This window comes from Hoplias malabaricus, chromosome Y (assembly GCF_029633855.1).
Source record: "Hoplias malabaricus isolate fHopMal1 chromosome Y, fHopMal1.hap1, whole genome shotgun sequence".
In the NCBI taxonomy this organism is placed as follows: domain Eukaryota; kingdom Metazoa; phylum Chordata; class Actinopteri; order Characiformes; family Erythrinidae; genus Hoplias; species Hoplias malabaricus.
The window spans coordinates 15,358,736-15,384,143 of NC_089820.1; the positions used below are offsets into that span (position 1 = coordinate 15,358,736).

At 37.1% G+C, this 25,408-nt stretch overlaps 1 protein-coding gene and 1 long non-coding RNA gene across 4 annotated transcripts in view; one reads left to right on the forward strand and one right to left on the reverse strand.

Annotated features, from left to right (window-relative positions):
* The first annotated feature begins 939 nt into the window (after positions 1–939).
* LOC136678675 (uncharacterized) lies at positions 940–19,273 on the forward strand. Of its 2 annotated transcripts, XR_010796485.1 has the most exons (5): positions 940–1,033; positions 17,233–17,313; positions 17,677–17,750; positions 18,095–18,317; positions 19,005–19,273. It is a non-coding gene; the product is annotated as an uncharacterized lncRNA (long non-coding RNA). The 2 variants fall into 2 exon arrangements; XR_010796486.1 differs by lacking the exon at positions 17,677–17,750.
* LOC136678674 (complement C5-like) overlaps positions 3,137–25,408 on the reverse strand; it is a 31,379-nt gene continuing 9,107 nt past the window's right edge. The window contains exons 13-42 of one of the 2 annotated variants that reach the window (XM_066656765.1): positions 25,051–25,257; positions 24,335–24,493; positions 23,101–23,227; positions 22,823–22,894; positions 22,380–22,460; positions 22,018–22,212; positions 21,832–21,922; positions 21,005–21,087; positions 20,499–20,638; positions 19,839–20,060; positions 18,624–18,684; positions 18,437–18,526; positions 18,085–18,291; positions 17,242–17,320; positions 16,932–17,091; positions 16,682–16,780; positions 16,413–16,584; positions 14,882–15,087; positions 11,276–11,428; positions 11,117–11,179; positions 10,937–11,030; positions 10,812–10,851; positions 10,616–10,718; positions 10,435–10,509; positions 10,183–10,288; positions 7,703–7,786; positions 5,713–5,802; positions 5,531–5,614; positions 5,159–5,297; positions 3,137–5,018 (exon numbers count right to left, since the gene is read on the reverse strand). In XM_066656765.1, coding sequence (XP_066512862.1) covers positions 4,874–5,018; positions 5,159–5,297; positions 5,531–5,614; positions 5,713–5,802; positions 7,703–7,786; positions 10,183–10,288; positions 10,435–10,509; positions 10,616–10,718; positions 10,812–10,851; positions 10,937–11,030; positions 11,117–11,179; positions 11,276–11,428; positions 14,882–15,087; positions 16,413–16,584; positions 16,682–16,780; positions 16,932–17,091; positions 17,242–17,320; positions 18,085–18,291; positions 18,437–18,526; positions 18,624–18,684; positions 19,839–20,060; positions 20,499–20,638; positions 21,005–21,087; positions 21,832–21,922; positions 22,018–22,212; positions 22,380–22,460; positions 22,823–22,894; positions 23,101–23,227; positions 24,335–24,493; positions 25,051–25,257 — 3,627 coding nt within the window. In that variant the 3' untranslated portion in view covers positions 3,137–4,873. Of the gene's footprint in view, positions 5,019–5,158; positions 5,298–5,530; positions 5,615–5,712; positions 5,803–7,702; positions 7,787–10,182; positions 10,289–10,434; positions 10,510–10,615; positions 10,719–10,811; positions 10,852–10,936; positions 11,031–11,116; positions 11,180–11,275; positions 11,429–14,881; positions 15,088–16,412; positions 16,585–16,681; positions 16,781–16,931; positions 17,092–17,241; positions 17,321–18,084; positions 18,292–18,436; positions 18,527–18,623; positions 18,685–19,838; positions 20,061–20,498; positions 20,639–21,004; positions 21,088–21,831; positions 21,923–22,017; positions 22,213–22,379; positions 22,464–22,822; positions 22,895–23,100; positions 23,228–24,334; positions 24,494–25,050; positions 25,258–25,408 lie in introns of both variants that reach the window. The other variant, XM_066656764.1, reaches the window with a different exon arrangement.

Here is a 25,408-nt window from a genome sequence, read left to right on the forward strand (position 1 = left end):
TAACATTTTCTTCAACTATTTTTTAAAAGGCAGATTGGCATTCAGGAAAACCAAGTGTCTCAGCTTGGAGGGGTTGATCCGGTTTCTTCTCTCTGTCCTTATCTGCCCAGTTTTTGAAAATACTGCTTCTATTCCTTTCGGTCATTTTTCTCCCTTCGGCTCTCCCTCTTCACTTTCCTCCTGTTTGCCACCCACCCCTCCCCTCCCTGATTGGTGGTATAACCCTTCGCTGATTGATACCTTTGCTTGTTGTTCTCTGATTGGTTGAATGACTATGGAATCAGATTTGTGCCAGAAAGAATCGCACAAAAAAAAACATCTTGAGATAGTGCGTGAGCTCTGAGTTCTGCGCGTGCTCTCTGAGTTTTGTGCGCCAGCTGCACGAGTTTTTTGCGCGAGCTCTCTGAGTTTTGTGCGCCTGATCCCTGAGTTTTGCGAGCAGTTTTGGCACAAAGCTCTCGCGTGGGCGGGACTTCTTATTGGTACCTTCCCATTGGCTAATGAGTTTTTGAGTGACAACTCAGTGCCCACGTCATTCGTTGCAGCTCAGCGTGAAACAGAATAAATGAGCATTTATTTGTAAAATATTACTTATGAGTGCTTGATTTTCTGTTCAGAAACCTATCCTGTACTAACATCACAGTTAATCTGTTTTTAACAAATGCCTTATGTGCATTTTGTTACAGGAGGTCTCAGAGAAAAAAGAGACATCACATACAAGAGTGTGTGTGTAATGCGTTATATTCTGCAAAAGCGGAATCCCAAAGCCGAATACACACGCTTCCTGCACTCAGAGTCGTGAACGACGTTCAGGGCACTAAGTTGTCACTCAAAAACTCATTAGCCAATGGGAAGGCACCAATGAGAAGTCCCGCCCACGCGAGAGCTTTGTGCCAAAACTGCTCGCAAAACTCAGGGATCTGGCGCACAAAACTCAGAGAGCTCGCGCACAAAACTCGTGCAGCTGGCGCACAAAACTCAGAGAGCACGCGCAGAACTCAGAGAGCACGCACTAAAACCATGGAGCACAAAGGTCAGAGCTGAATATTTTGTTTGAAAATTATAAGTTTTAAGTTTGAGATGAATTTTTTTGTGCGATTCTTTTTGGCACAAATCTGATTCCATAATATGACAAACCTTAGAAAAAATGGCTCGGTCTTAGACGGGAACCGGCTCTCATCGTTCACTTACAAGAGCCGGCTCTTTGAACCGGTTCGTTCGCGACCGACACATCACTACATCACAGCTCAATTCAGGCCTAGCAAAACAGGCCTACCATTGCCTGCAACCTTTCCTAAATGGTTGCCTGTAGTGCCTAACTCATTTTGTTTACTTTGAGCATTTCAATCGTACACCCATCTACTTTTAATTTACTCTGCTATAAACTTTGTACAGCAAAAAATTGTCAAATATATCACAGTTGTAGCATGTTAACTAGCATGTTTAATCATTAAAAAACATCTCTTTAGTCTAGCATTATTCACTGGACGTAGATAAGGTTGCATATTGCTTAAAGATAATAACAAACTATAATAATAAGGACTTGCAGTGTGTTAAAGCTATATATTTTAATGAATTATATCCCACCAGTGTCAGAAAACACCCAGACTGAGAAAACTCGTTCAATTATCCTAACGCTTCACATGCTCACTTTGTTCGTCTGAATCATGGCAGATCCCGGATCAGATTCACTCCTAAAAGAGGCTTTGGTCACATGACCACTGCAGATCCTCTGTGTAGGAACAATTGATTCATTCAGGAATCATATACAGCTCTTCAGTTCTGAGTCGCTCCTTCACTCTTACACAGCTGATCTATACAGAGTGCCAAGAACATTAACTTACTGAATAGCAGACGTTGTTTTAAGGTTTCTTAACGATTACCTTTTCAAGTGTGAATTTCAGTAGATTCGGAATTGTAGTTACATGCCTTATTGGTAAAATATTTGTAATATACCTGGTAATAAATGTATAAATCAGTGGCGGATGCTGGTCTTTCAAGGAGGGGAAGCTCAATTTCGGCCTACATCATAAAACGTGTCGGTTTATTTATACATAAATTCTACCCTCCGGTCCTTTTCAAGAAAATGATCTGTGACCCTGTCGTACCAACAAGGCGTCTTTTCCAGGGACTTGACTAGTGTCCTCTCAATGGCCAGCAGAGCTAGGCTGCTTAAACGGCCTTGGCCCATGTGAAGTGTGTCCGCCTGTGAGTGCTTTGTGACGGTGGAGGGGCTCAGCACCACCCGCTATAAACTGCGATAGAAGTCAGAAAGAGTGATAGAAGTCAGTCTCCAAACACAAGCAGCTACAAAAAACCACCAGAAATAGAAGCTCGATTTGTCACTAGTCGTTTTTAACAAAGAAAATGCCGCTAAGAGGATTAAGAAAGTCTCCGGTTCAACTCAGAACAGAATGAAAATGTAATGCTCCCACGGATCTTTACACCAAATGATCGCTGATTTGCTCATTTCGCTGTCAATCAAAAAGGTATTCAGCCTCAGACAGATCATCCAATCATCGTGCAGAAGCTGAGCGTCCGAGCCAGCCGAGGCCAGCCCACTACCCCATAGACCCCCAGAGACGCTGAGCGTCCGATGGGCGGGACAAAGCCCAGCATTTATCCAATGACTCGTCTTGTTTCGCTGCACTTCACTATTGACATTTTAAGGGAAGATGAGCTTCCCTTGCAGTCTTAGAGCAATCGCCTCTGGTATACATCTACTGTCATACCCTTAACTGTACTTATTTTATACACCTAAGAGGTACTTACTATTTGTCTATGTAAAATGTTTTTAAGAACTACTCTATTATTAAACCCTTTAATACTATTTACTTACTTTATCTTATGTCTTACTTAACAGGTACTTACTGTTTAAATTATTTGCAAACATTTCTGTAAAATACCCAGTAGTAATTGCATACATATAGTTTACTTACTCTGTACTTATTTTTTGTTATGCCCTACTTAACATTTACTTACTCCATACTTGTAATTTGCAGGCTGTAATTTAAAGTGGAAAACAACACAGATGCATATTCCCTGCCATACCCATGTGAGCAGAAGAGAAACACCCATTTATCATTAGTCAGCTATGTACATTTAATGCCTCAATACATATAGGCAAAACAGTGTAAAATCTCTCCTTAGAATGTGATGATGATTACTGTGGTAAATCATGTCCTGAACCCAATGAGTACAAAGCACAATGAAAATCTGCTAGTGCCTGTAATGAAAGTAGTTGACCATGTCCTTCTCTGTAAAAGACCATGTCCTTCTCTGGTGCACTGTAAATAATTTTAGAGGATCTATAATTACATTCAGAAATACAGTGAATTCAAAATTGTAGCTGCATTCCTTATTTTTAAAAATTACAGTAATAATCCATCCATCCATCCATCCATTATCTGTAACCGCTTATCCAATTTAGGGTCGCGGGGGGTCCAGAGCCTACCTGGAATCATTGGGCGCAAGGCGGGAATACACCCTGGAGGGGACGCCAGTCCTTCACAGGGCACAGTAATAATCATTTTTAATTAAATTTTATAATCTATAATTATGCTTAGAATTACAATGGATCCAGAACGTAGTTATGTGCCTTATTTTTTTAAATGTTTGCACAATACCCAGTAATAAACACATATTTCTAGTATTTTATCTTTTACTTGCTCTGTACTTTATCTTACACCTTACTTAACAGGTACTTACACTGTACTTACAGCTTGCCTTATTTGAAAAATGTTTGTAAGATACCGAGTAATAACAACATATTTCTAGTATCAACCTTTTACTTACTCAGTACTTATTTTATCTTACAGCTTTACATGTACTTACTCTGTACGTACCCAGAAATTAGTGGGCTGTAATTTAAAATGTTATCAGATTCTGTTGGAACCATTCATATTCTATGAAGACAGGCATCAAGACTTTGTCCTGCCTCTCAGATGGTGAAACAAACTTTCATTGGCTGTATGAACAGCCAGAGTCCTTCAGTGTTGTCAAAAGTAGACTGAAGACTCATCACTTCTGCAGTTACTGAAATGTTTTGTATTGCACTATTGTGTTTCTCTCACATCAGCACCAAATGTTGCTTGGGATCTCACTTGGCATTTCTATATTTTTATATAGCAGTTTCCTTTATCCAGCTGTATGCATTTCAGTGGTTTTCAAATATTCTCTCTTTAAATAACAAAGCCCTTTTTGTAAATTGCTCTGTATAAGACCATCTTCTAAATACCTTACACATCAAAATAAAAGAAACCAAACTGAACAGTGGGTTCACATATGGGTCTGTGCAAATTTACAAACCTTATAAATAACACTGAAATCTTCAAAAATGTGATGTGTTATAATACATGACACATATAATAGGACATGAGCAGTAACTGTGAATATGTCTTTCATATTTTTTCTTGAAGGTTGCAATTGTCACTGTTTAAATTTGTTTCAACAGGCACAGATGTTTTAGTAGGTAAATCTTTTGTCACAGGATATGTCTTCTTTTTCTATGAATTTTATTGTCACAAGTATAACCAAAAAACACATAAATCTATTAAATTTTTAATTTCCTTTGTAAATACATATTGCAACTGAGTCAGGATTTCATTTAATTTATAATGTTGTTCAAAAACACCAGGCATGCCTAATCAGTGATATGGGGATGAGTTAGCTAGATAACTTAAACCATAGGTTGAGGACTGCCCAACAGGAATATTCCCCATATTCCAGAGGCTTCTGTTGACTGGCTGAATGATAAATTCTGCTTTGTTGAATACCCCTCAGGAATGGCAAATATACACCAAATTAAACTCTGTAAAAATCCAGTATTAATGCAGCAAATAATGCAGAAAGCTTTTCTGTAAAGTGATACTATTTATGCACCATCACATCCATCTAAAATGAAATCTAACACAAAGTCATTTAAAACATCAACATATTTTCTGCAGGGGCTTCCAAAGCAATCTGATTCAGATGGCCACCACTCCACAGTGGCTTGGGAATCCAGAGGAAATTTATACCTTATAAAACAGGATGAAAAATGATTACAACAATAAATAATGCTATTATATGTTTCTATATACATCTCTGAAAAAAAATATATGTTCCAATTTAAATGTTTTTTCCTCTTCATAATAATATGTACATTTCATGAACTCACTTGTAACTGCGGTCAACACGAAGCTGCATCATCTCTGCACCCATAATCAGATACTGCTTTCCAATCTCCAGATTTACAGAGCTACAAGTTGCCTTTTTCACAAAACCAATCTCTGAGCCTGTTTTAATGTCTTCTGATCCTGTGGACAAAAAGTTGAGTTGGAATTTGGGTATGAGTCAGTTTCAGTTAGTCTTTTATTTGATCCAAAGCAACTTATGGAACTGGCTTGTAACTCAATCACTCACATACTAAAGTTTAGGAACAGCTGCAAATTCAGTGCTTCATATCAATGACACTATATGTTCTAATTGCACACTGGTGTTTTTCTATCACACAGTGATATCTCATAATGTAGTAAAACAATGTAACAACCTTTTTTAAGTGTTTGCTCAACAATTGCTGTGTATGTGAGGAAATCCCCTTCTGCTGTCGTTGATGTAATTTTCACCTTAAAACCTGAGGGAAATATATCAGTTTTAATTAGAAGTTCTTCAAATGAATCTAAAATATAAAATATTTATTATATATATAATTTCATAGACTCAATTTCTTACCATATTTAATGCTGTCTCTGCAAATATCCTGTTTTCTTTGTTTAATAGTGATTGTATCATCAGTGCTGGTCTTTAAACTGCAACATTCCGCTGCAGAATCCAAAAATGAACAATTAATGATAGCAAAAATGAAAAAAAAAAAACATGTACCTATACATTGTAATTATCTTTTTATCAAAAGGGTTTATTGCTGGACATGACAACATGTAACCTTGGTATTTCTTTTTTGGTTATACATTAAATGTATATATTTTTTATCAATTGACTCATGTATTCCCACACCCAAATGAAATTTCATATGTGAATAAAAACTGAATGTAATGATATGGAGATCCAAATGTCAATATTTTATTCGTAATAGAACATAGATGATAGATCAAAAGTTTAATCTGAATAAATGTAACATTTTAAGGGAAAAATATGTTGATTCAAAATTTCATGGCGTCAACAAATCCCAAAAAAGTTGGGACGAGGCCATTTTTTACCACTGTGTGGTATCCCCCCTTCTTCTTACAACACTCAACAGACGTCTGGGGACAGAGGAGACCAGTTTCTCAAGTTTACAAATAGGAATGCTCTCCCATTCATGTCCAATACAGGCCTTTAACTGTTCAATCGTCTTGGGCCTTCTTTGTCGCACCTTCCTCTTTATGATGTGGCAAATGTTCTCTATAAGTGAAAGATCTGGACTGCAGGCTGGCCATTTCAGTACCCGGATCCTTCTCCTACGTAGCCATAATGTTGTGATTGCTGCAGAATGTGGTCTGGCATTATCTTGTTGAAAAATACAGGGTTTTCCCTGAAAGAGATGACGTCTAGATGGGAGCATATGTTGTTCTAGAACCTGAACATAGTTCTCTGCATTAATGGTGCCTTTCCAGACATGCAAGCTGCCCATGCCACAGGCACTCATGCAACCCCATACCATCAGTGATGCAGGCTTCTGAACAGAGCGTTGATAACAACTTGGGTTATCCTTGTCCTCTCTGATCCGGATGACATGGTATCCCAATGTTCCATAAAGAACTTCAAATCGTGACTCATCTGACCACAGAAAAGTCTTCCATTTTGCCACACTCCATTTGAAAAGACCCCTGGCCCAGTGCAAATGTCTGAGCTTGTGGAGCTTGCTTAGAAATGGCTTCCTCTTTGCACTGTAGAGTTTCAGCTGGCAACGGCGGATGGCACGGTGGATGGCCCATTCTGTTATTTCCTTAACAGTGGCATTCCTGTTTGAGGTGCAGTGACGTTTAAGGGCCCGGAGATCACGAGCATCCAGTGGAGTTTTACAGTCTTGACCCTTACACACAGGAATTGTTCCAGATTCTCTGAATCTTTTGATGATGTTATGCACGGTTGATGATGATAACTTAAAAGTCTTTGCTATTTTATGCTGGGTAACACCATTCTGGTATTGCTGCACTGTCTTTCTGCGCAACAATGGTGGAATTGGTGATCCTCTTACCATCTTGGCTTCAGAGAGACACTGACACTCTGAGAAGCTCTTTTTATACCCAGTCATGTTGTCAATTGACCTAATTAGTGTTAATTGGTCTTCCAGCTGTTCGTTATATGCTCAATTTCCTTTTTCCAGCCACTTATTGCTACTTGTCCCAACTTTTTTGGGATTTGTTGACACTGTGAAATTTTGAATCAACATATTTTTCATTTAAAATGTTACAATTACTCAGATTAAACTTTTGATCTGTCATCTATGTTCTATTACAAATAAGATATTGACATTTGCCATCTCCACATAATAGCATTCAGTTTTTATTCACAATTTGTTTAGTGTCCCAACTTTTTTGGAATCCGGTTTGTATAAGATAACTATGCATCAAAATAAATTACATTAGGTATTATGGAGTTGTAATTTTTTGATAGTATACATGGCTGCAAATCTGAGACTGAGTTTTGTCTTAAACTGATAAGCTCCAAAATCTTAATCAATGGTTTGTTCAAAGTTTGAAACAATCCTAATGAGGCTTACCTGCCATGCACTGACATTGGTCATCATTACAGAGTCTGAGAAGTCTACGGCTCTGTGTGTAGTAAAACTTGGTACATTGATTGTCTATAGAAACCAAGAAAAATACATAAATACAGCATAAATCTTAAATAAATTTCCTGTATTGGACTAAGGCATTAACACCAAGAGCAGTATTCTGGTATTCTTTTAAAAAAGGTTTTATTGTGGCACTGAAAGTGCATAGTCTATTATCTAGCAGGGGTGATTAATTAAAATTCATTAAGGTCTAGTTAGAGAAATTTTTCTCAAGTCAAGTTTCGGAACATAATGTATAACTTGCATTATGATCAGTGTCATATCCTGTAGATTAAATGGGCTTATAACTATAGCATTATTTTATTGTAGTTAACAAGTGAATGTCAAATCAAATTACACCTTCAATTACATTTCAATATATTTCAGCAAGATTTATGAATAATTATAAATAACATATCTTTTAAATAAAATGTCAATTTCTCATTTCAAATAAATTTGCAAATAAAACAATGCTTTTGAATTTTATACGTTAACAGCAAGCTGATTGGCTCTTTATGCTGAAGGATGGGACTTTATCCATAAACAGAATCCATGTTCAGCATTATGAGAATTTCAACCGTAATCATTCCTTTCTTATTACATTTTCTGGTTTTACCTCACACAACAGTCACACAAAGATTACATCCCTCTGGATATTTTTACTGGCCCCAGGACAGTAGTGTCTGGAGCCCTGCCCTGTGTGTGTCATTAGTACACATCATAATGCACAGACCTTATTGGCTGAGTAGCCTCACATGTGATATGCAGAAACGCATGTGATTATGCTGTATTTGGGTACTCACAATAGCATTTACTATTTTCTCAATGGGAAGAGAGAAAATGTCATGCCAGGGGCACCACCATGGAGGGAAAAGTTAGGATGATTCTAAGGGTCTGGCACTGACAGGGGGCCTTCGAGGGCTAATAATATTATTTTAATAGTATTGCCTTGTGTAGGCCTTTAAAATAAAACATAATTTCATCTTTTAAAATAAGTAAATTAGACATGGTTGTGATTTGCTATAACATTTTCTCGAATTATTTATCATATTGTCATTTCACCCCTCTCTTTTTACTGAATGGTACAGTCTGATTCTGGCAGAGCAGGACACGTGAAATGTGTATGCCCCGGGAATGCTCAGCTGTCAGTTGTTCTAACATGGGTGCTACCACTAGACCGGTACACACTTGAGCTGTAGCTAAGCAGGACTGATGGTGGTGGTGAGGTGAACTATGAAGTCAGGTTATCAAAATTTGATACATATATTTCGAATTAACCTGGTTGGATAATTAAGATAACAATTTACAATAAGCTGTATAGTATTCCAGATAGACTCCAGAACTACCGCGACCCTGAACTGTATAAGCGGTTACAGATAATGAATAAATGAATGAATAAGCAATGCAGTGTCATTTTATTTAAATACACCACCTTTATTGCCATGGGAGATCAGAGGAATGTTAAGTGGAAGGTCTGCGCAGAGCTAGCTGAACTTATGTGATATTAGGCTAATACGTAAGATAAAATATTAGCCTACATGGTGCTGGTTCTAATAACTGGTTTTTGAAATCTTGATTACTGATGATGTTTGCCGGAGGGCCCTGGAGTATCCTGGAGTATGAAGTATCCATAATGTGTATAATACAGAATCAGTTATACATTCATACTGACATTTACAGTAAAGTAAGGTATGCTGCATGTAAGTAGGTGGGATCAAGATATAAAGGACAATAGAAATGGTTGGAGTCAGCCAAAAGCAGACTTGAATTAAGTTAGATTATGATTGAAAAATTCACTGCCACTACCACACATTATCCTGGAGGCAAAATTGTAATCTTTCATGGGGCCCAAGATTCCTAGCAGTGCCCCTGGGTCACGCTATATGTCATATCTCAAACTTGTGTATCGTCTAGAATCCTGAGTTTACCAGTGGTAAAAACAACTTTGTCCGGCATTTGGGTGCAATTTACAAGTCAGAAAACTGGCATTTCCCAGTTTCCAACATCACTTGAACACAGCATAAGAATTTTCCTGGAGGCTAAACCTAAACCGCAATGACTAGAAGAGTAACACCACTTAAACAAACACTCTGTTAAAAAAAAAAAATTAAAATTGTACAGTGTTTGTGTCCGGACCCGGGCCATGGTCTACCTATTCGCGACCCATAGTCTATACGTATAATGTATAATTTCGGGGAACATTTGAAGATATGTTACATAAGGAATGAAATTACGTTAGTTTATTGTTTGCAAATGTTTATAGATCAGTACTGTTTTAAAAGATCCCAGTTTTGAAGAATGTCTGCAATGTCAAATATTAATGCATGAATTAATAGCATATATTAGTATAGTGTAGTATATATATATATCTTGTAGTATAGGTATGCACAGCAATAACCAGTGCAGGCTTTGTGGAAATACTGTACCTGGATCATGAAATTCATATACTTTGAACACTGAAGCACTGTTCATGCCAGTTTGAAACACCTCTTGAATTCGGAAACCCACGCAGTAGAACTCCTCTGAAGGAACCTACAAGACAAAAACGAGGCATTTCATAAGTTACACATCAGTATTTTGGTCAATTTGAAAAGTTATTGAAAGAAATATATATCACTAATACTACTGGTACTCAATAATAATGATGATGAAAATAAATTTAACGGCATTATACATACTGAGTCTAGTTGGAGAATAAGGAGGTCACCATTTATTTCAAAGTCAGAGATACGGCTCTCAAGTCCATCCCTAAACTGCAAAGTGTATAGAGATTAGTTAGATTTTTTTTTCCACATTCTATATTTTTCTAGACTAGCACCACTAGCACCACCATGGACACACACTAAGAGAGTGTCTTACCCTTTTCAGGTCATCTATAACTGGATTCACACCAGTGGGTAATTTAATTTCCATAACTGTGTGTCCTGCCTCTGTCTCTACCTCATTTTCCTGTGGTTTATATCTGTGAGACAAATACTGCTGGTGTTAGCATCATTACTGTGTATTAAAAACTATAGAATATAGTGTTGTGTGGAATATACAGCTTTGTACTTACTTGGCACAAGCAACAATCCTTGGTGAAAGCTGCATTGGTTCTGGGAAAACCAAAGACAGCCTTTTCATTAAACTGCATCTGTTATGAAAGAAAAATTGCTAAACGTATTCAATATATCCATTTACCTTTGGATGCTGGGTTACGGGGGTGAACGTCTATGGATAAATCAAAGTGGCAGTCATCGTCGCTCTGTATCATTTCATAGTAAACCGTTTTTAACTGTGAAATGAAAAGCATAGAAACGTTTTCAAACAATGGTTTTGTATGAAAGGCAATTAGATAATTATTACATAAAACCCACTTACATTAGCAAATGACACTCCAGTAGAGAATGCTGTTTTCAGTATGACATCATCAGCATAAAGTACCTTTTCAGTGTAAAAAAAGTATAGTTGTGTTTTTTTTTTCAAGCAAATACATTTGAATGTTTACTTGTTGCTGATTTAGCAGAAAGAACATCTTACTTCTATAGGTTTCCCAATAGGCTTATTTTGGGACAAACTAACACGGCCAATTGTGCCTTCCCTTCTGTAGGACACATCAACTTCCATTTCTAGTGAGGCTTTCTTACCCATGATTCTGTACTTGATCATTGCCTCTAGTGTTAAAACAGCATCCTGAGAACATGATAAAAGATTTCAGAATTGTTAAAGATAATGAAGCTAGTTTTCACACACATGCAATAACTTCATTTAAAAATGTCTGCATGCAGGATCTTGTTTATATATCTGTAGCAAAGAGCAAGCATCAGGTGGTTTAAATGCAGACTAGCAGATTCTTTTTTCCCCTTTTATACTTTTGTAGAACTATTTTCATGGAACACTTTTTGAAAGAGCTCATGAATGAAAAAATTAAATTGTCAACTTTTCAAAAAATATAAATAAATAAATTAAGTATTATGTAAACATTATTATAGTTATAAAATATCCTATTCACTCATCAGTCTATGTGGTAACTATTCAAGTTGAAACTATATGAATGATTTTAAATTAATTATTGATTCTGAATAATGAGAGGTTAATTACACTTTCATGACTGTTTTTGCCAGACCACCTGCCGGGATAGAAGAGGCATTTACGCGGACTGACTGACTGCATAGGAGTAGGAACTGTTGAATAAATCAGCTGTATTTCACAGAGAATATTTAAGGTGGCACCATTCAGCCATATTTCATATTCCAGTTCATGAACTAAATTTGGAACTGTTCAGGGGTGACCAAACGTCCTCTTTCCTGGACAAGTACTATTTTTGGGACCTAAAAAATGCATCTAGCGATTTTTAAATCGCTAAAAATGCGATATAAAAATCGCATTTTGCTACCTGCAGGCTTTTTCCCATCCCATTTCTTGCTATAAGTCCTAAATCCTTCATTAAAATTTTCACTTTTTTGAAGGGTGTTTTTGAGGGTTGAAGTATTCAAGGGGTTGAGAGCTGAACTGGGACAAGCTCGCGCCGCTTTAGCGCTGTAGGTCCACCATCCATCGCTGTGCAGCCAAGTGTTTTACTGGAGCCTCAAACAGAAATGTGTTAAGTTTCTGAGGTAATATTTATCATATTCTCTACTTTACGTTTTGAGAATGTTTCTGTGACCCAACCTTTTGTTTTCTACTATATATTTAGCAAACAGAAAGTCATCTTGTCTGTCCCTATAAGACAGATACATGGATACATCTCACAGTTACTGACTTTCTGACAAGTTATTTACATCTGCACAGCTTTTTATTCAACTTTACACAAAAACAGGCAAAATCTCCAGAATATTAAACCAGAACACCAGAACGAGGTGTTACTCAAAATAAATGGGGCTGTGAGTTTATACAGCACTGTTTTATCTGTCAGACCCTTATAGAAATGTAAGTCAGTAATAAAGTCTAGTTCTAGTTCCATCATTAAAAACTTAAATTTTGCTGCTTTCTGGTAAACGAGTTGCTTTAATGTAATCTCAACACAGTGCTTCAGTTGGTATTAACGGTAAATAAACACAGCAAAGTTGGCTTGCAGTTAGCGATTCACCAACCTTTGTTTGTGAAAGTTTTCTCAAATCAAATAATGCCTAAAAACTTTAATTCATTCATTCATTGTCTGTAACCAGTTCAGGGTCTCCAGTTCAGGGTCGCGGTGGGTCCAAAGCCTACCTGGAATCATTGGGCGCAAGGCAGGTAAACACCCTGGAGGGGGCGCCAGTCCTTCACAGGGCAACACAGACACATTCACTCACACCTACGGACACTTTTGAGTCGCCAATCCATCTACCAACATGTGTTTTTGGACTGGGGGAGGAAACCAGAGCACCCGGAGGAAACCCATGCAGACACTGGGAGAACACACCAACTCCTCACAGACAGTCACCTGGAGCAGGAATCGAACCCACAACCTCCAGGCCCCTGGAGCTGTGTGACTGCGACACTACCTGCTCATTCCATTTTTAGTGAAAATAACATTTCACATTTAAAACCTCCATATAATCATCTTTTTTTAATGCCACAAACATAAATGAAGGGCTGATAGACCAAAGCATATTTGTGAAATATTTCACAAATCAGATAAATGAATTTCTCTCAGATTTTAGCTCAATACATGACCAATTAAGAAAGCAATATGAACTAATGCTCTGCATTTGCCCAAAATCTGTTACTACACATAGAAATGTGTATACAACCATATAAATCATCCAAACACACCAACCAAAAATGCCAAAAACATGTTAATTTTCATCTCTATTGTTAGTGTAAATATGTCATAGTCAAACATTTCAAACTATACTTTTAGTGCCACAAATATTAATAAAGTGCTGACAGACCTTTGTGTATTATTTCACAAATCAGATTTCACAAATCAGCTTTAATATCAGTACATGGCCAGTTATGAACATTATATGAATTAATGCTAAATATTTGCCCAAAATGTTGAAGTACTGTATTGTGACACATGAAAGCATGAATAGAAGTGTAAAGCACATTAAAATACACCGAATTGTGTTTGTGAAAGTTTTCACAGATTGAGTACAAACTCAAAGAAAGTTTCATGGAATTTGGATGTCATTTGTACTGAACATCATATGCCAAAATGAAAAATCGTGTTTATTTTACATTTTTCTTTCTTGTGGTATACAAGCCACTGACTGACAAAATAAGAAGCTTTAGAAAATTAAATGCTGGTGTGTAACTTAGGCGGATTACGGCGTGGAATGCCACGTCATGAGAATTCACAAATCAGGAACAGCAAAACGCACCAGTGTTTGTAGATGTACGTGACTTTACAACTGAATCGCTAACCGCAAGCCAACTTTACTACCATTTCTCTTGACATTTGGACTGGTTTGGAGATCACACGTTCCCTGATCTTACCTCATCTGATAAACTCAGCCTGTTCGACAAACATGGTTAATTTTACGACAGTGCCCCTGGAACTCAGATGATGTTTATGGCCTATGGCTTGTTTTACGACAGTGATGTGTTATGACAGTTCATCCTGTTTTTAGATTCTGCTTAGATAATGATCAATCCATGTGTAACATTGCAAAATGTGGTATAAAGATATATGCCTCTCACAGACCGTTAGATCAGTCTGAGAGACAGTCTGAGACCATCAGACTTCATCCTGGAACCAGAGCACTCAGTAAACAGTATTAAATCCGGACTGGTCTCCTCTCTTCACTTTAAAACCAACAGAGGACAAGTTTACAACACTGCGGTCAGAAACCGACAGGCATTCCTTTATCATATATACACTGTCAGCAACTGACAAGATAAACTATTTCTATAGTTTGTTATTAGTTAATTTTATTGTAAACAAATAAAAAAACTGATATGATAAACTGATATGAAGCACCAAAACTTCTCCAGACCTTCCAATGACAAGGGTATGTATTTTGGGCGTTCTTGTTTTTGAAATACCAGAAGCACCTCTGTGACAATGGCTAATGGTGGTCCGGCAAAACTAGGCTTGACTAGTGCTCAGAGCACTAGTCTTGTTTAATATATAAAAGCACAAACAAACAAAGTGGACCCCACAGAATAAAAAAAAGAGATAACAGAAAAAAACAACATTGGATGTGTGTGCCTGCATACCTGAGTAGAGAAGAATCCTCCTCCATATCTCTGATCCTGAGTCAGCCAATTGACAATAGGCATGGCATATCCTGCTTCCCCTCTGAGAATAGTGGTGAGCAGAATGTAGACGGTGGTCTCCACTGACATTGCTGTGGCCTTGTTTGGCTTCAGTGGATCCTGAGGGGCATCCTTCTCTTGCCAGAATCGAACAACAGCTGGGTTTCCTAAGCAGAACATTAAACATAAAAACAAAAAATTACAAATCAAGAAAAATCATAATATAGAATTTCTCCCAAAAATACATAATCACTCACTCATTCATGGTTAGACAGTGCTCACAAAGAGCACTAAATATAACATACTGACTCACAATTAGGAACTTATCCATACTGGGCTGCGAATCAGTACTTGTTTATATACAGACGTTTCCAGAAAAGCTGGGATTATTTATTTGTACGTATGTTTGTTTGTAAAATGCAATGAAAGCTAAAAAACTAAACTGAGCTAAACTGTTGTTTGATGGTTCTTTTTATGAAATGCCATAATGTCTTATTTTTCTCTTCATGAAATATTATAAAGGCTGATCTGTAGAACATGCACAAAAAGGCCTGGCCTTGTCTTGCTGAAATAACCATGGACTTCACAGCAAAAAATATCACCTAGCAGCATTTGTATCTCTACAGTCAAAATATATGCCTTTAAATCAATGATAATTTTTACATATGCAAGTCACTCATGCAATGGGAAATGATGCTCCCCTCATATTATGACAAATGCTGGCTTTTGCAACTTTCACTGATAAAAGTCTGGATGGCTCCTTTTGTTTTGGCACAAAAAACATTTTTCCCCAAAAACAAGCTGAAACAAACTCATAGCACACATTTCCACTGTCATTTGGAACATCTGAAATGGGCTTGGGCCCAGTAGTGAGCTCCTTTTTGACATTAAATTTTATTGTGGAATATTTTAGTATAGGAATTTGAATATTCTAGGAACTCTGACTTTTATTTGTGTGTTCTTGTGGTGGGTCCAGAGCCTACCTGGAATCACTGGGTGCAACACACCCTGGAGGGGGTGCCAGTCCTTCACAGGGCATCACCCACTCACACCTACGGACACTTTTGAGTCGCCAATCCACCTGTCCATGTGTGTTTTTGGACTGTGGGAGGAAACCGGAGGACCCAAAGGAAACCCACGCGAACACATGGAGTACACACCACACTCCTCACAGAAAGACACCCAGAGTGGGACTCGAACCCCAACCCCTGAAGCTGTGTGACAGTGACACTACCTGTTGCACCACCGTTGCTGCCCTTCCATTGTATTATATTTTAATTTAAAACATGCAGTGAAGTGTGGTAAGCCAGAACATTGGAAAATGTTCTTTGTATATATGTAATTTAAATACAATTCAAGATTAACATATCACAGATCTTTGGTTCCAACTTCTCTGTAAATTAGTTTGTAGTAAAGTTTAAATTATAGATTTAAGTGTAGTCCTTTGTGGTGTGGTGCGCTTTGGATGACGTAATAAGAAGCAAAATTTCACCTTTAACTTTGGCCTCTTTTTTAAGGTTTTCATACAACTTTATTGCATGCCAATTGTTTTCATCAACGAGGGTCATGGCATATGATGCTATGGCTCTCACATATAAACTTTTCAGCTTTAGCACGTGTAAAGACAAGTACTGCACAGCCTTCACCACTGCATCTTGATATATCTGGAAAGAAGCATCAACAATTACCTCATTGTGAATTGAACTACTAAATTTAACATGACTAAAAATGCATTTAAGAGTATGGACCTGCTATTCTTACCTGTAAATTAGACTTGGGGACTGTTAAGGCACTTTTGATTCCAATTACCACAAATGATGTAATGTAGACTGCTTGCTCAGTGACATCTGCCCCCGCACCCTTGAGAATTAGGAAAACCAAACTATCACACAAAACTGCATTATGTCTTATTCATAGTCTATAGATAAAGTAGATAAAGTGGAACTACAAATCTTTCTCAAATACATTAAATAAGAGTCATGACTAGGATGCTGATATTGAGTGAGTATACCATGAGTTTTCTTGGCTTGTAGTTAGATATCTCACTGAAGGAACCGTCTGCATTCTGACACTTGGTTATTAGCCAGCGCACTGTGCTGGACAGTACATCGTGATCCACAGTGATATATCTGTCAATTTGACCCAGAGTCTTCACCACAAGGGCAGTCAGCCTAGACAGGAATTCAGTTAAAAACATTTTTATTGTTTTTTTTTTATAAAGAGAATCATAGGATAGCCATCTGTGTGAATATAATTATATTACCTACATTTCTAAAACAATGCTTTGACCGTTTGAATCTTGTTCATTTCAGTTAACTCACCAGGTGCTGGGTTCCTTGTCCTTCCATAAACTGAAACTGTGCTCCCGTTCGGATTTAAATGACATGATGCTGGTAAGACCTAGGAGAAGCAACTATGCAAATGCATTTCAATTCATTCTTAATAATGAAACATGTTCCACAATAAACCAGACTTGTTTGAATTGCACTTACAACATAAATACAGTACAATAACTTTGGCAAAAATTTAATTTTGAAAACACCACTTAGAATTTTTTTCCTTAAAAAGAATTTTCAGCAAAGTTCCTGGTATCTACAAAAACTTCAGAGATTAATTCCAAATCTAATATAAACATGGATCCACCTCATCAAAGTAGTTAACAACATTACAAGCAATGTAATGTAACTGCTATGACTGAATCTGACTGTAATTATACTCTGGCTAAATGTACAGTCTCTTATGCCAATACATTACAGCCTCACATAGGGCTCAGCCCACTCTCTTCCTACCAGCAACCACAGTGTTGATGTCCCTTCTCAGGAATCATAAGGTACGCACCTCCCTTTGTCCGTTTTCACTTAATTACACCCAGAACACCTCTGCAAGGCTCAACAATAAGGTCTGGTTTTGTAGGCTTTCAGGACTAGGGTTGAACAGTCCTTCTCTATACATAAATGTTGCAATCATAATAGTGTTGCTTCATCCATTAGGAAAACAGACAATTTATAATGTAACAGATAAAGTATAATGCTTTCTATATACTATCGCTTATAAAATGTATATTTGCACCATATTCAATATATGACCTCTTTGAATTCTATTCTAGTCTGCTCTAACAATGCCCAATCTAGTCTTTTCTACTCAAGCCTAATGTAATGGAATACCTTCTCTCAGCTTTCTTTTCAGACCAATGCTGCTGACAGCTGTTTCTAGCTGCCCCCACTGTTCAGATGTCTCCATGTAATCATACACATAGAAGACTGGGAGAAGTCCAAGCAGTTCCACCTCTGCAGAACCTCTGGGCAAGTTAATCAGCTGCATTATACCCTTTGGATCAGTGACGATGGACAGCAACTCTCCCAGAATTTCACCTGAACAGAAGGGCACAATGCCAGTGGTAAACCTCACACTTATATCACTCTAACCACCGACTGCAATCAAACGGCCAAATATTCTAAACTCTGTCCATTTGTAGAATTCATCGCTACATAGTACAATATTACGTCTTAAACATACCATTTACTGTAAGCAAGCGATCCACAGTTGACTTGGGCACAAGGTTTAGTGGAAGGGAGTTTCTGAGCTCAACACGATTTGTAGATTTACCTGGTGGAAAATAAGTGTTTTTATAAAAGCCAACAGATATATATATATTTGGTAACTGTTGTCCATAAACAGTAAACTCACAGTGTAAATTTCTTACCATAGACACCCTGGGGATCAAGTCTTCCTCCAATCCTAATTTCCTTTCTAACACCCTCAGGCTGCAAAAATGCCAGGAGAATTAAGTCAGCCATTTAGGTTCTGTTTAATTTGCTCGTAGATATATTACCACATGTATAAAAGTAAATTTTTATTTTGGATGTGATGCCAGCAACACATTACAAAAAAGTTGGGATGGGGCATATTTACCTCACTGTTTCTTTAACAACACATTCTTTAGCAACATAAACATATTGGGCAATGGAGGAAACCAATTGCTGTAGATTTGAAAGTGAAATGTTTACATAGGATTTCAGCTGTTCAACATTTTGGGTAGTCATTAAATAATTTTAAGTTTAAATTTTATCATTTTCTAATGCAGTGTCACCTGAGGGCCTGAAGATTACAGCCAGCTATTATTGGTTTGTGCCTTTCCTATAGATGTTTCTCCAGATTATATGAAACCTTCAATGACATTGTGTACTGTAGACTATGAATCCCTAGGCTCTTTTTTATTTTACATTGAAAGATGCGACTCTTGAATTGTTTCTCTGTTTGCCCAGTCCTTCACAGAAGGGTACATTACAAAGACACTATTTCAAATGTTGAAATGTATGCAGATTTTCAGTTCTGTAACATTATTCAAATCGTGTCATTGACCTGTTAATAATTAACCTAATTTATTGGGTTTACAAATAAGTTTTAATTTTCTTTTGTTGTTGTTTTTCTATGTGTGTGTGTAAGAAACATAATTCTTCTGCTCTTTTTTCATGGTAACTATTGTGTGACAATTATCATTTTATTCAACAAAACTACCTAAAAAATTAATTTGTCTGAATATGACAATTGAGAGATTTAAAACATATTTGAACACATAAAATATTTTGTAGACATCCATAATTTTACTAGGCTTTTGGTCTTAAACTATTTGTAAATTGTTGCTGGCATAAAATAAAAAAATAATTTGAGGTTGCTTCTGTACATTTTTTCCCATTCAAATATAGGATTTAAATGATTTGCACATCAATGCATTATCATTTACATTGTGTTCATTGTCTCAACTTTTTTGGGAATGGGTTTGTACTTAAATGGCTGTAAGGCAGTAGTTGTAACTGTGTGAGACAAGGTGCCATATGACTTTTAATAGTTGTAATATGAGTGCAGACCTGATATTTGAATTGTTTTAAACAATGATGAACATTTCATTCTCTCTTACCACTACTCTGAGTTTCTTGACCACTGTGTCAGTGGCTGATCTTGTTGAGAGGGTGAATGTGAGCTCATGAGTGCCCAACTCTAATGCCATGATGTAGAATCTGACCAGGGCCACTGACTGAGCCCTGATTTTCCCCTTGTTTTCATGTGGGTCACCATCACCTGTCCACAGAGTTCCCCGAAAAACACACACACCAGCCGATGCCTTAAGAGTTACACTATACTGTCCATTGAAAAAGAGAGAGAGAGAGAGGGAGAGAGAGAGAGAGAGAGAGAGAGAGAGAGAGAGAGAGAGAAATAAAAGTGAAAGACAGAGATGTGAGTTAAAGCCATTGTGAAATTCACATTATTATTTCACAGTGAAAGCTTATAGCTAAACTGAGTGAACAGTGTGGTACTTGTATATATTCTGATTATTTTTGCTTTACAAAAATCTGTATTCCAAATGTGAACTGTATGTACTGAGTGTGAACAACTTTAATTTAAGTAGTCAGTACAATTGTTTTCATTTCTCATGAAATCATGGGCCCAATAGAATTTTTCTATTCTGACACTTTATCTCAGTCATCTTTAATGTGGACACTCCAGAATCAGATTTAGTAACCAGTCAGGTCATTTTTTTTTTACTTCAATTGGTAACTGAATTTAAAAATCATCATACCGTTGTGTCTACTTCATTCCTATTGTAGACTGAGCCTTTGAGCTCAATCTGCTCCCCGCGCACCATGGAGTAAGGAAGAGGAACATCTATACTTAGAGCTTGAGATACACGCACATCCAGAGGGTCTGCCACACATATCCCTGCACACAAAAACATCTTAACAATGAAGTCAGAAACAACATAAAACAACAAAATATCTATTAGATGTCATCGTTAATAATAAATACAAAATTCTGTTCCAAAAATGTAGTACAGTGTGTGAGACTAGATATTGTAAAATGCTCAAAAACATTAAACAGGTGATGAAATGATTATTTGGTTTCAAGGGAGAATTCAGGAAAGGCCTCGAACGCTTAACGTATTAAATTATTAACTTTAGGAATCACTGTTTAAAACGTTTTTGGAATTGATTTGTAGCTCATGTAAAAAATCTGTCCTGAATTGCTGTGTGGCTGTAGCTTTTTTACTCACCACGTGGTGGTGCTAAGACAGAGCAGTTATCTCACCGTTATTAAAGACCCCAACAGCTTTCAATTGCCATGTGGTCAGAGAATCTGGGAGATCCTTAGTTATGCTTAGAGATCCAGACCTTCAAGGAGTTGAACAAGATGAAAATGAAAATGCAATACTATACCAAAAGCATATACTTTCTTTGTAAACTGTGAGCTTATAAGGATGGTCCATATCCTCTTAAGCCCAGAGGATGCAGGACCCCTGATTTACAAAAATAATTACTTCATTATTATAATTAGATAAAATTACAAAAACAGAAGTCGTTGCCAAGGTGGGGGTGGGGTTAAAGTACAGCTGACAGTCTGTGAAGGGTTGGTGTGGTCTCCCGGTGTGCTTCGGTTTCCTCCGGGTGCTCCGGTTTCCTCCCACGGTCAAAAAACACACGTTGGTAGGTTTATTGACAACTGAAATGTGTGCATATGTGTGAGTGAATGTGTCGCCCTGTGAAGGACTGGTGGCCCGTCCAGTGTGTGATCCTGCCTGCGCCCAGTGATTCCAGGTAGGCTCTGGACCCACTGCGACATTGAACTGGATAAGCGGTTACAGATAATGAATGAATGAATGATATATAAATTATACTGTATTTTCCATATTACTGTATAACACGCATATAGAAAATAACAGAAAGTTTAATATGCTGATTAAAAAAAAAAACATCTAAAATTTCATTATAGAAAGTTGGATCTCAATTTTTACATCTGTAGTAAAATTTCCCACATGTCTTTGAATAAATATTGCTAATTTTTATTAAAATATTTTGACAGGCATTATATTAGATTTACAATTATTAGAGAAGTATGAAGTTTTGCGATGCTCTCACCTGCCACTCACTTCATGTTCCTCCCATAGCCAGCTCTCTGGAAAATAGCTGCGAACCTGTGCTGCGTTCCCATCCAGTAAGACTTTCACTTCTGCAGTCCAGAGACATTTACATCTTTCAGTTTTTCTTTTTTTACAATTTAAAATGTACACTTTTCTATAACTGCAACCAAAAAAAACTCCATACCTGAACGACTCAGGACAATGCGGTCTCCAGTTTCTGCCCGTAGAGTTTGGGCATAGACACAGCAATCAAAAAATGCTTTCTTACATCTTTTGTCCTCTATAGGTAACCGCCTGGTTCTATCCAAACAGGTTTCCAGAGTCGGGGTACTGTCCGTTCCATTCAGACAGCAGTATTTATAAGCCCCATATTGTTTGGCTGCAGGACAGAGAAAATTTTAATTACATCACAGAGACTCTCCCTTTATTTCTGTAAACATCAAGCATATAGACAAGTGTTATCCCTAATAAATATACTAAATATTTTGTGCTTTACTGATATAGAAAATATACAATGCCCTTTCCCAAAATTTCAGAAACACTCACCTTTTACCTCAAACTTATCATTTAGGGGGATAATAGACCGTTTTTTCCTGGCTGTATTTTTATGAGTGTCATCTGGAATTTCTACTTGGAGGAACAACAACAAAACATTACAATTTATACCTGCTCCTTATGTGATTTTCCAACTGGATCAAAAATGTCAAAATCATGCTCTGACTGGTTTAAACACTTTCCAGATCCATCTTAGCTCCACAGATGTAGGTGATATCTAAAGGGTTATGTACATGTTAAGCTAAAATTAAAGTAAATGTAACAAATAAACATGAAATAAACAGTGGAGTACTCTCTTTTTTTCAGACACAATACTTAAATTTCCATTGATCTAACAAGATTTTCCAGCAATGTAATTTTAATCATGCTATAGCAGCATTACTGAGCTGAAGTCTAACATTTTTGATCAAATATGAGTGTGTGTCTAGCCTTACCTTTTTGTTCCAAAAACACCTTGGATGAAAAAGTGGAGCGCTTTGGTCTGACCACAGCTGTGCACACATCATCTGGAAAAAAAAAAGCAAAATCTGTTGAACTGCAGTTCTCCACATTATAAAATTTCTATTTGTTCAAATGGAGGACAAGACAAGGTTATAGCAGAATATGTGACATTCATTTGTAGTAGACATTGTGGATTAGCTCCCTTATTAATCAGACAAAAATGCTCCCCAAAAACACAAAACTATAGACTATGTTTCCTGACATTATTTACCTGCAGAGGCGGCCTTGACATTTGCATTGGTGAAAAAAGTTATACCAGTTCGGCGAAAGACGTCAATGTTATTTCGGCCTCCTCCTCCTCCACAGCCCAGGTCACTGTGCTCCAAATGCTGTAGCACCTGTCAGAACAAACACACATACAAACACACCCAGCCACCCATACACACACACACATACACAAATAACCTTAAATATTCATGTGTTTTTTGTTTTTTTTTAATATTTGGACATAGTTTGACAATATCAGTTTCACTCTTAGTGAATGGACCAAAACAAATAGCCCAAAATTGCTCTGATATAACCGTTACAGTTTTAAGTTGTGCACAGATAGCTGTACTTATAATAATCAAAATAAATATAATATAAAATAGGGATACTGAGCTGGTGACGTGTACTATGTGGACAAATATATTGGGACAAACATCCTAATCATTGTGTAAACAGGTGTTTCATTAAGTTTCATTGTCACAGGTGTCTACAATCATTCAATGAGGTAATCTAACTAAGATGCCACCATTGCAACAAACCATGTGACATTTCTTAGATGCTCCAATCAATTGTGAGTGGTATTATTTAAAAGTGGAAGGGTGTAATATAAGCTTCCACTAGACTGTGGAGAACATTTCCCGCCTGATAGCATCTGTAAACTGTGAATTTTGGTAGAGGAGGAATAATACTACAAGGGTTACCCTTTTTCCCAGTGCACAAAATAAGCTTCATAAAGGCATGGTTGGGTTAGTTTAATGTGGAAGAACTGGACTGGCCTGCATAAAGCTCTGACCTCGACACTGTTAATCTTTTGGTTGTACTAAAATGGAGATTGTGAGCTAGAGCCTATCGTCATCTAACCTCACAAATGCACTTCTGAACAAATGACAAAAAATTCCTACAGAAACACTCCAAAATCTTATATATCTTGCCAGAAGAGTGCAAGCTATTATCAAAAGGGGAACCATCTCCATATTAATATCAATGGGTTTAGAATGGGATATCATGAAAACTTATGCAATAAACATGTTGAATAGGAAATTAAATCTTTGTGTCTACTACTAAAAGACAGTGTGATGGAAACAAACTTACATAGAAGTAGAACTTATAACAAAGCTTACATAGAAGAAAAACATAATCTTTTAAGCAATTTGAGCCGAAATGTGATGAAAATATTTCTACTGTTATAATCATTATCAGGAAACAAAGCTGCTTTTGAAAAATAGGAGTTTGTAGACCTTATTGATTGGGCTTTTATCATCAGATCTCAGAGTGTACAGAGCCTTGTCCACAGCAGAAATAGCCAACAGAGGCCTCTGATCATCACTCTTAGTCATCACTGACAGCTGGAGCTTGTCTTTAGGCTGGTAATATTTTTCTGAGGTTCTCAGGCTGACCTAAGAGACAAGGGAAAATGATGTATATAATTAAGTCAAACATTGGTTTTAAATGTGATTATATTTATACTGTTAGAATAAAACTTTATTACCTTACCTAGCAACTATACTTAATGGTAGGGTGGTTGATACCTCTGGGAGACCTCTTATCTGTGCTGCCTCTCTAGCACTACACTTTCAGTTACACTGCTACAAACCAAACTCTAAATATTCTTAAATATTTAGAGTCAAATATCAGAACTAACTATTTGTATGTTTCTGTGCCAAATGGAAAAACTACCCATTTAATCTGATCTGAGCCTTTATGTCACAATCTGACTGTTGAGACTGGGCTCTAACTGAAAGTCTTTACTCTTACCTCCCTGAGACAGTTCTTTATTAACAAAGCTGCTAACAAACTCAAAACATGGCATAACAGGCCACTCATTAAAACTCTATAATTACTCATCTGTATTAGTCTCTGTTTATATTCTGCCATAACCTCAGTGATATCTTTGTTATTTGATTATACAGTACAAATAAAACATGACAATAAATGAAGTAGAGTGTGATATTACATCTAAACCGTTGACACATTTGGCCCTGATGTCAAGCCAGACGGAATCTGCCACCAGTTCAGCTGTTTGCTCTCCATACAGGATGTAATAGACCAGCAGCCGGGCAGATGGCACCATGTCAGCAGTCACCTTAAAACTGATGCTTTGAGACTTCTCACTTATGCGGCTGAGTGTATCAAATTTTACAACTTTCCCCTTTGAAATCACCTAAAACAACATAAAGGTAAAAATGAAACAATGAATACACTGCTTCCTACTGAGTCATGTCTAGTTTCATATAGGTCAAATAGGTCCAATATTTTGCAATGAAAATATAGCAATGTGAAAATACTCAGAATACACAAATCCATGACAATGG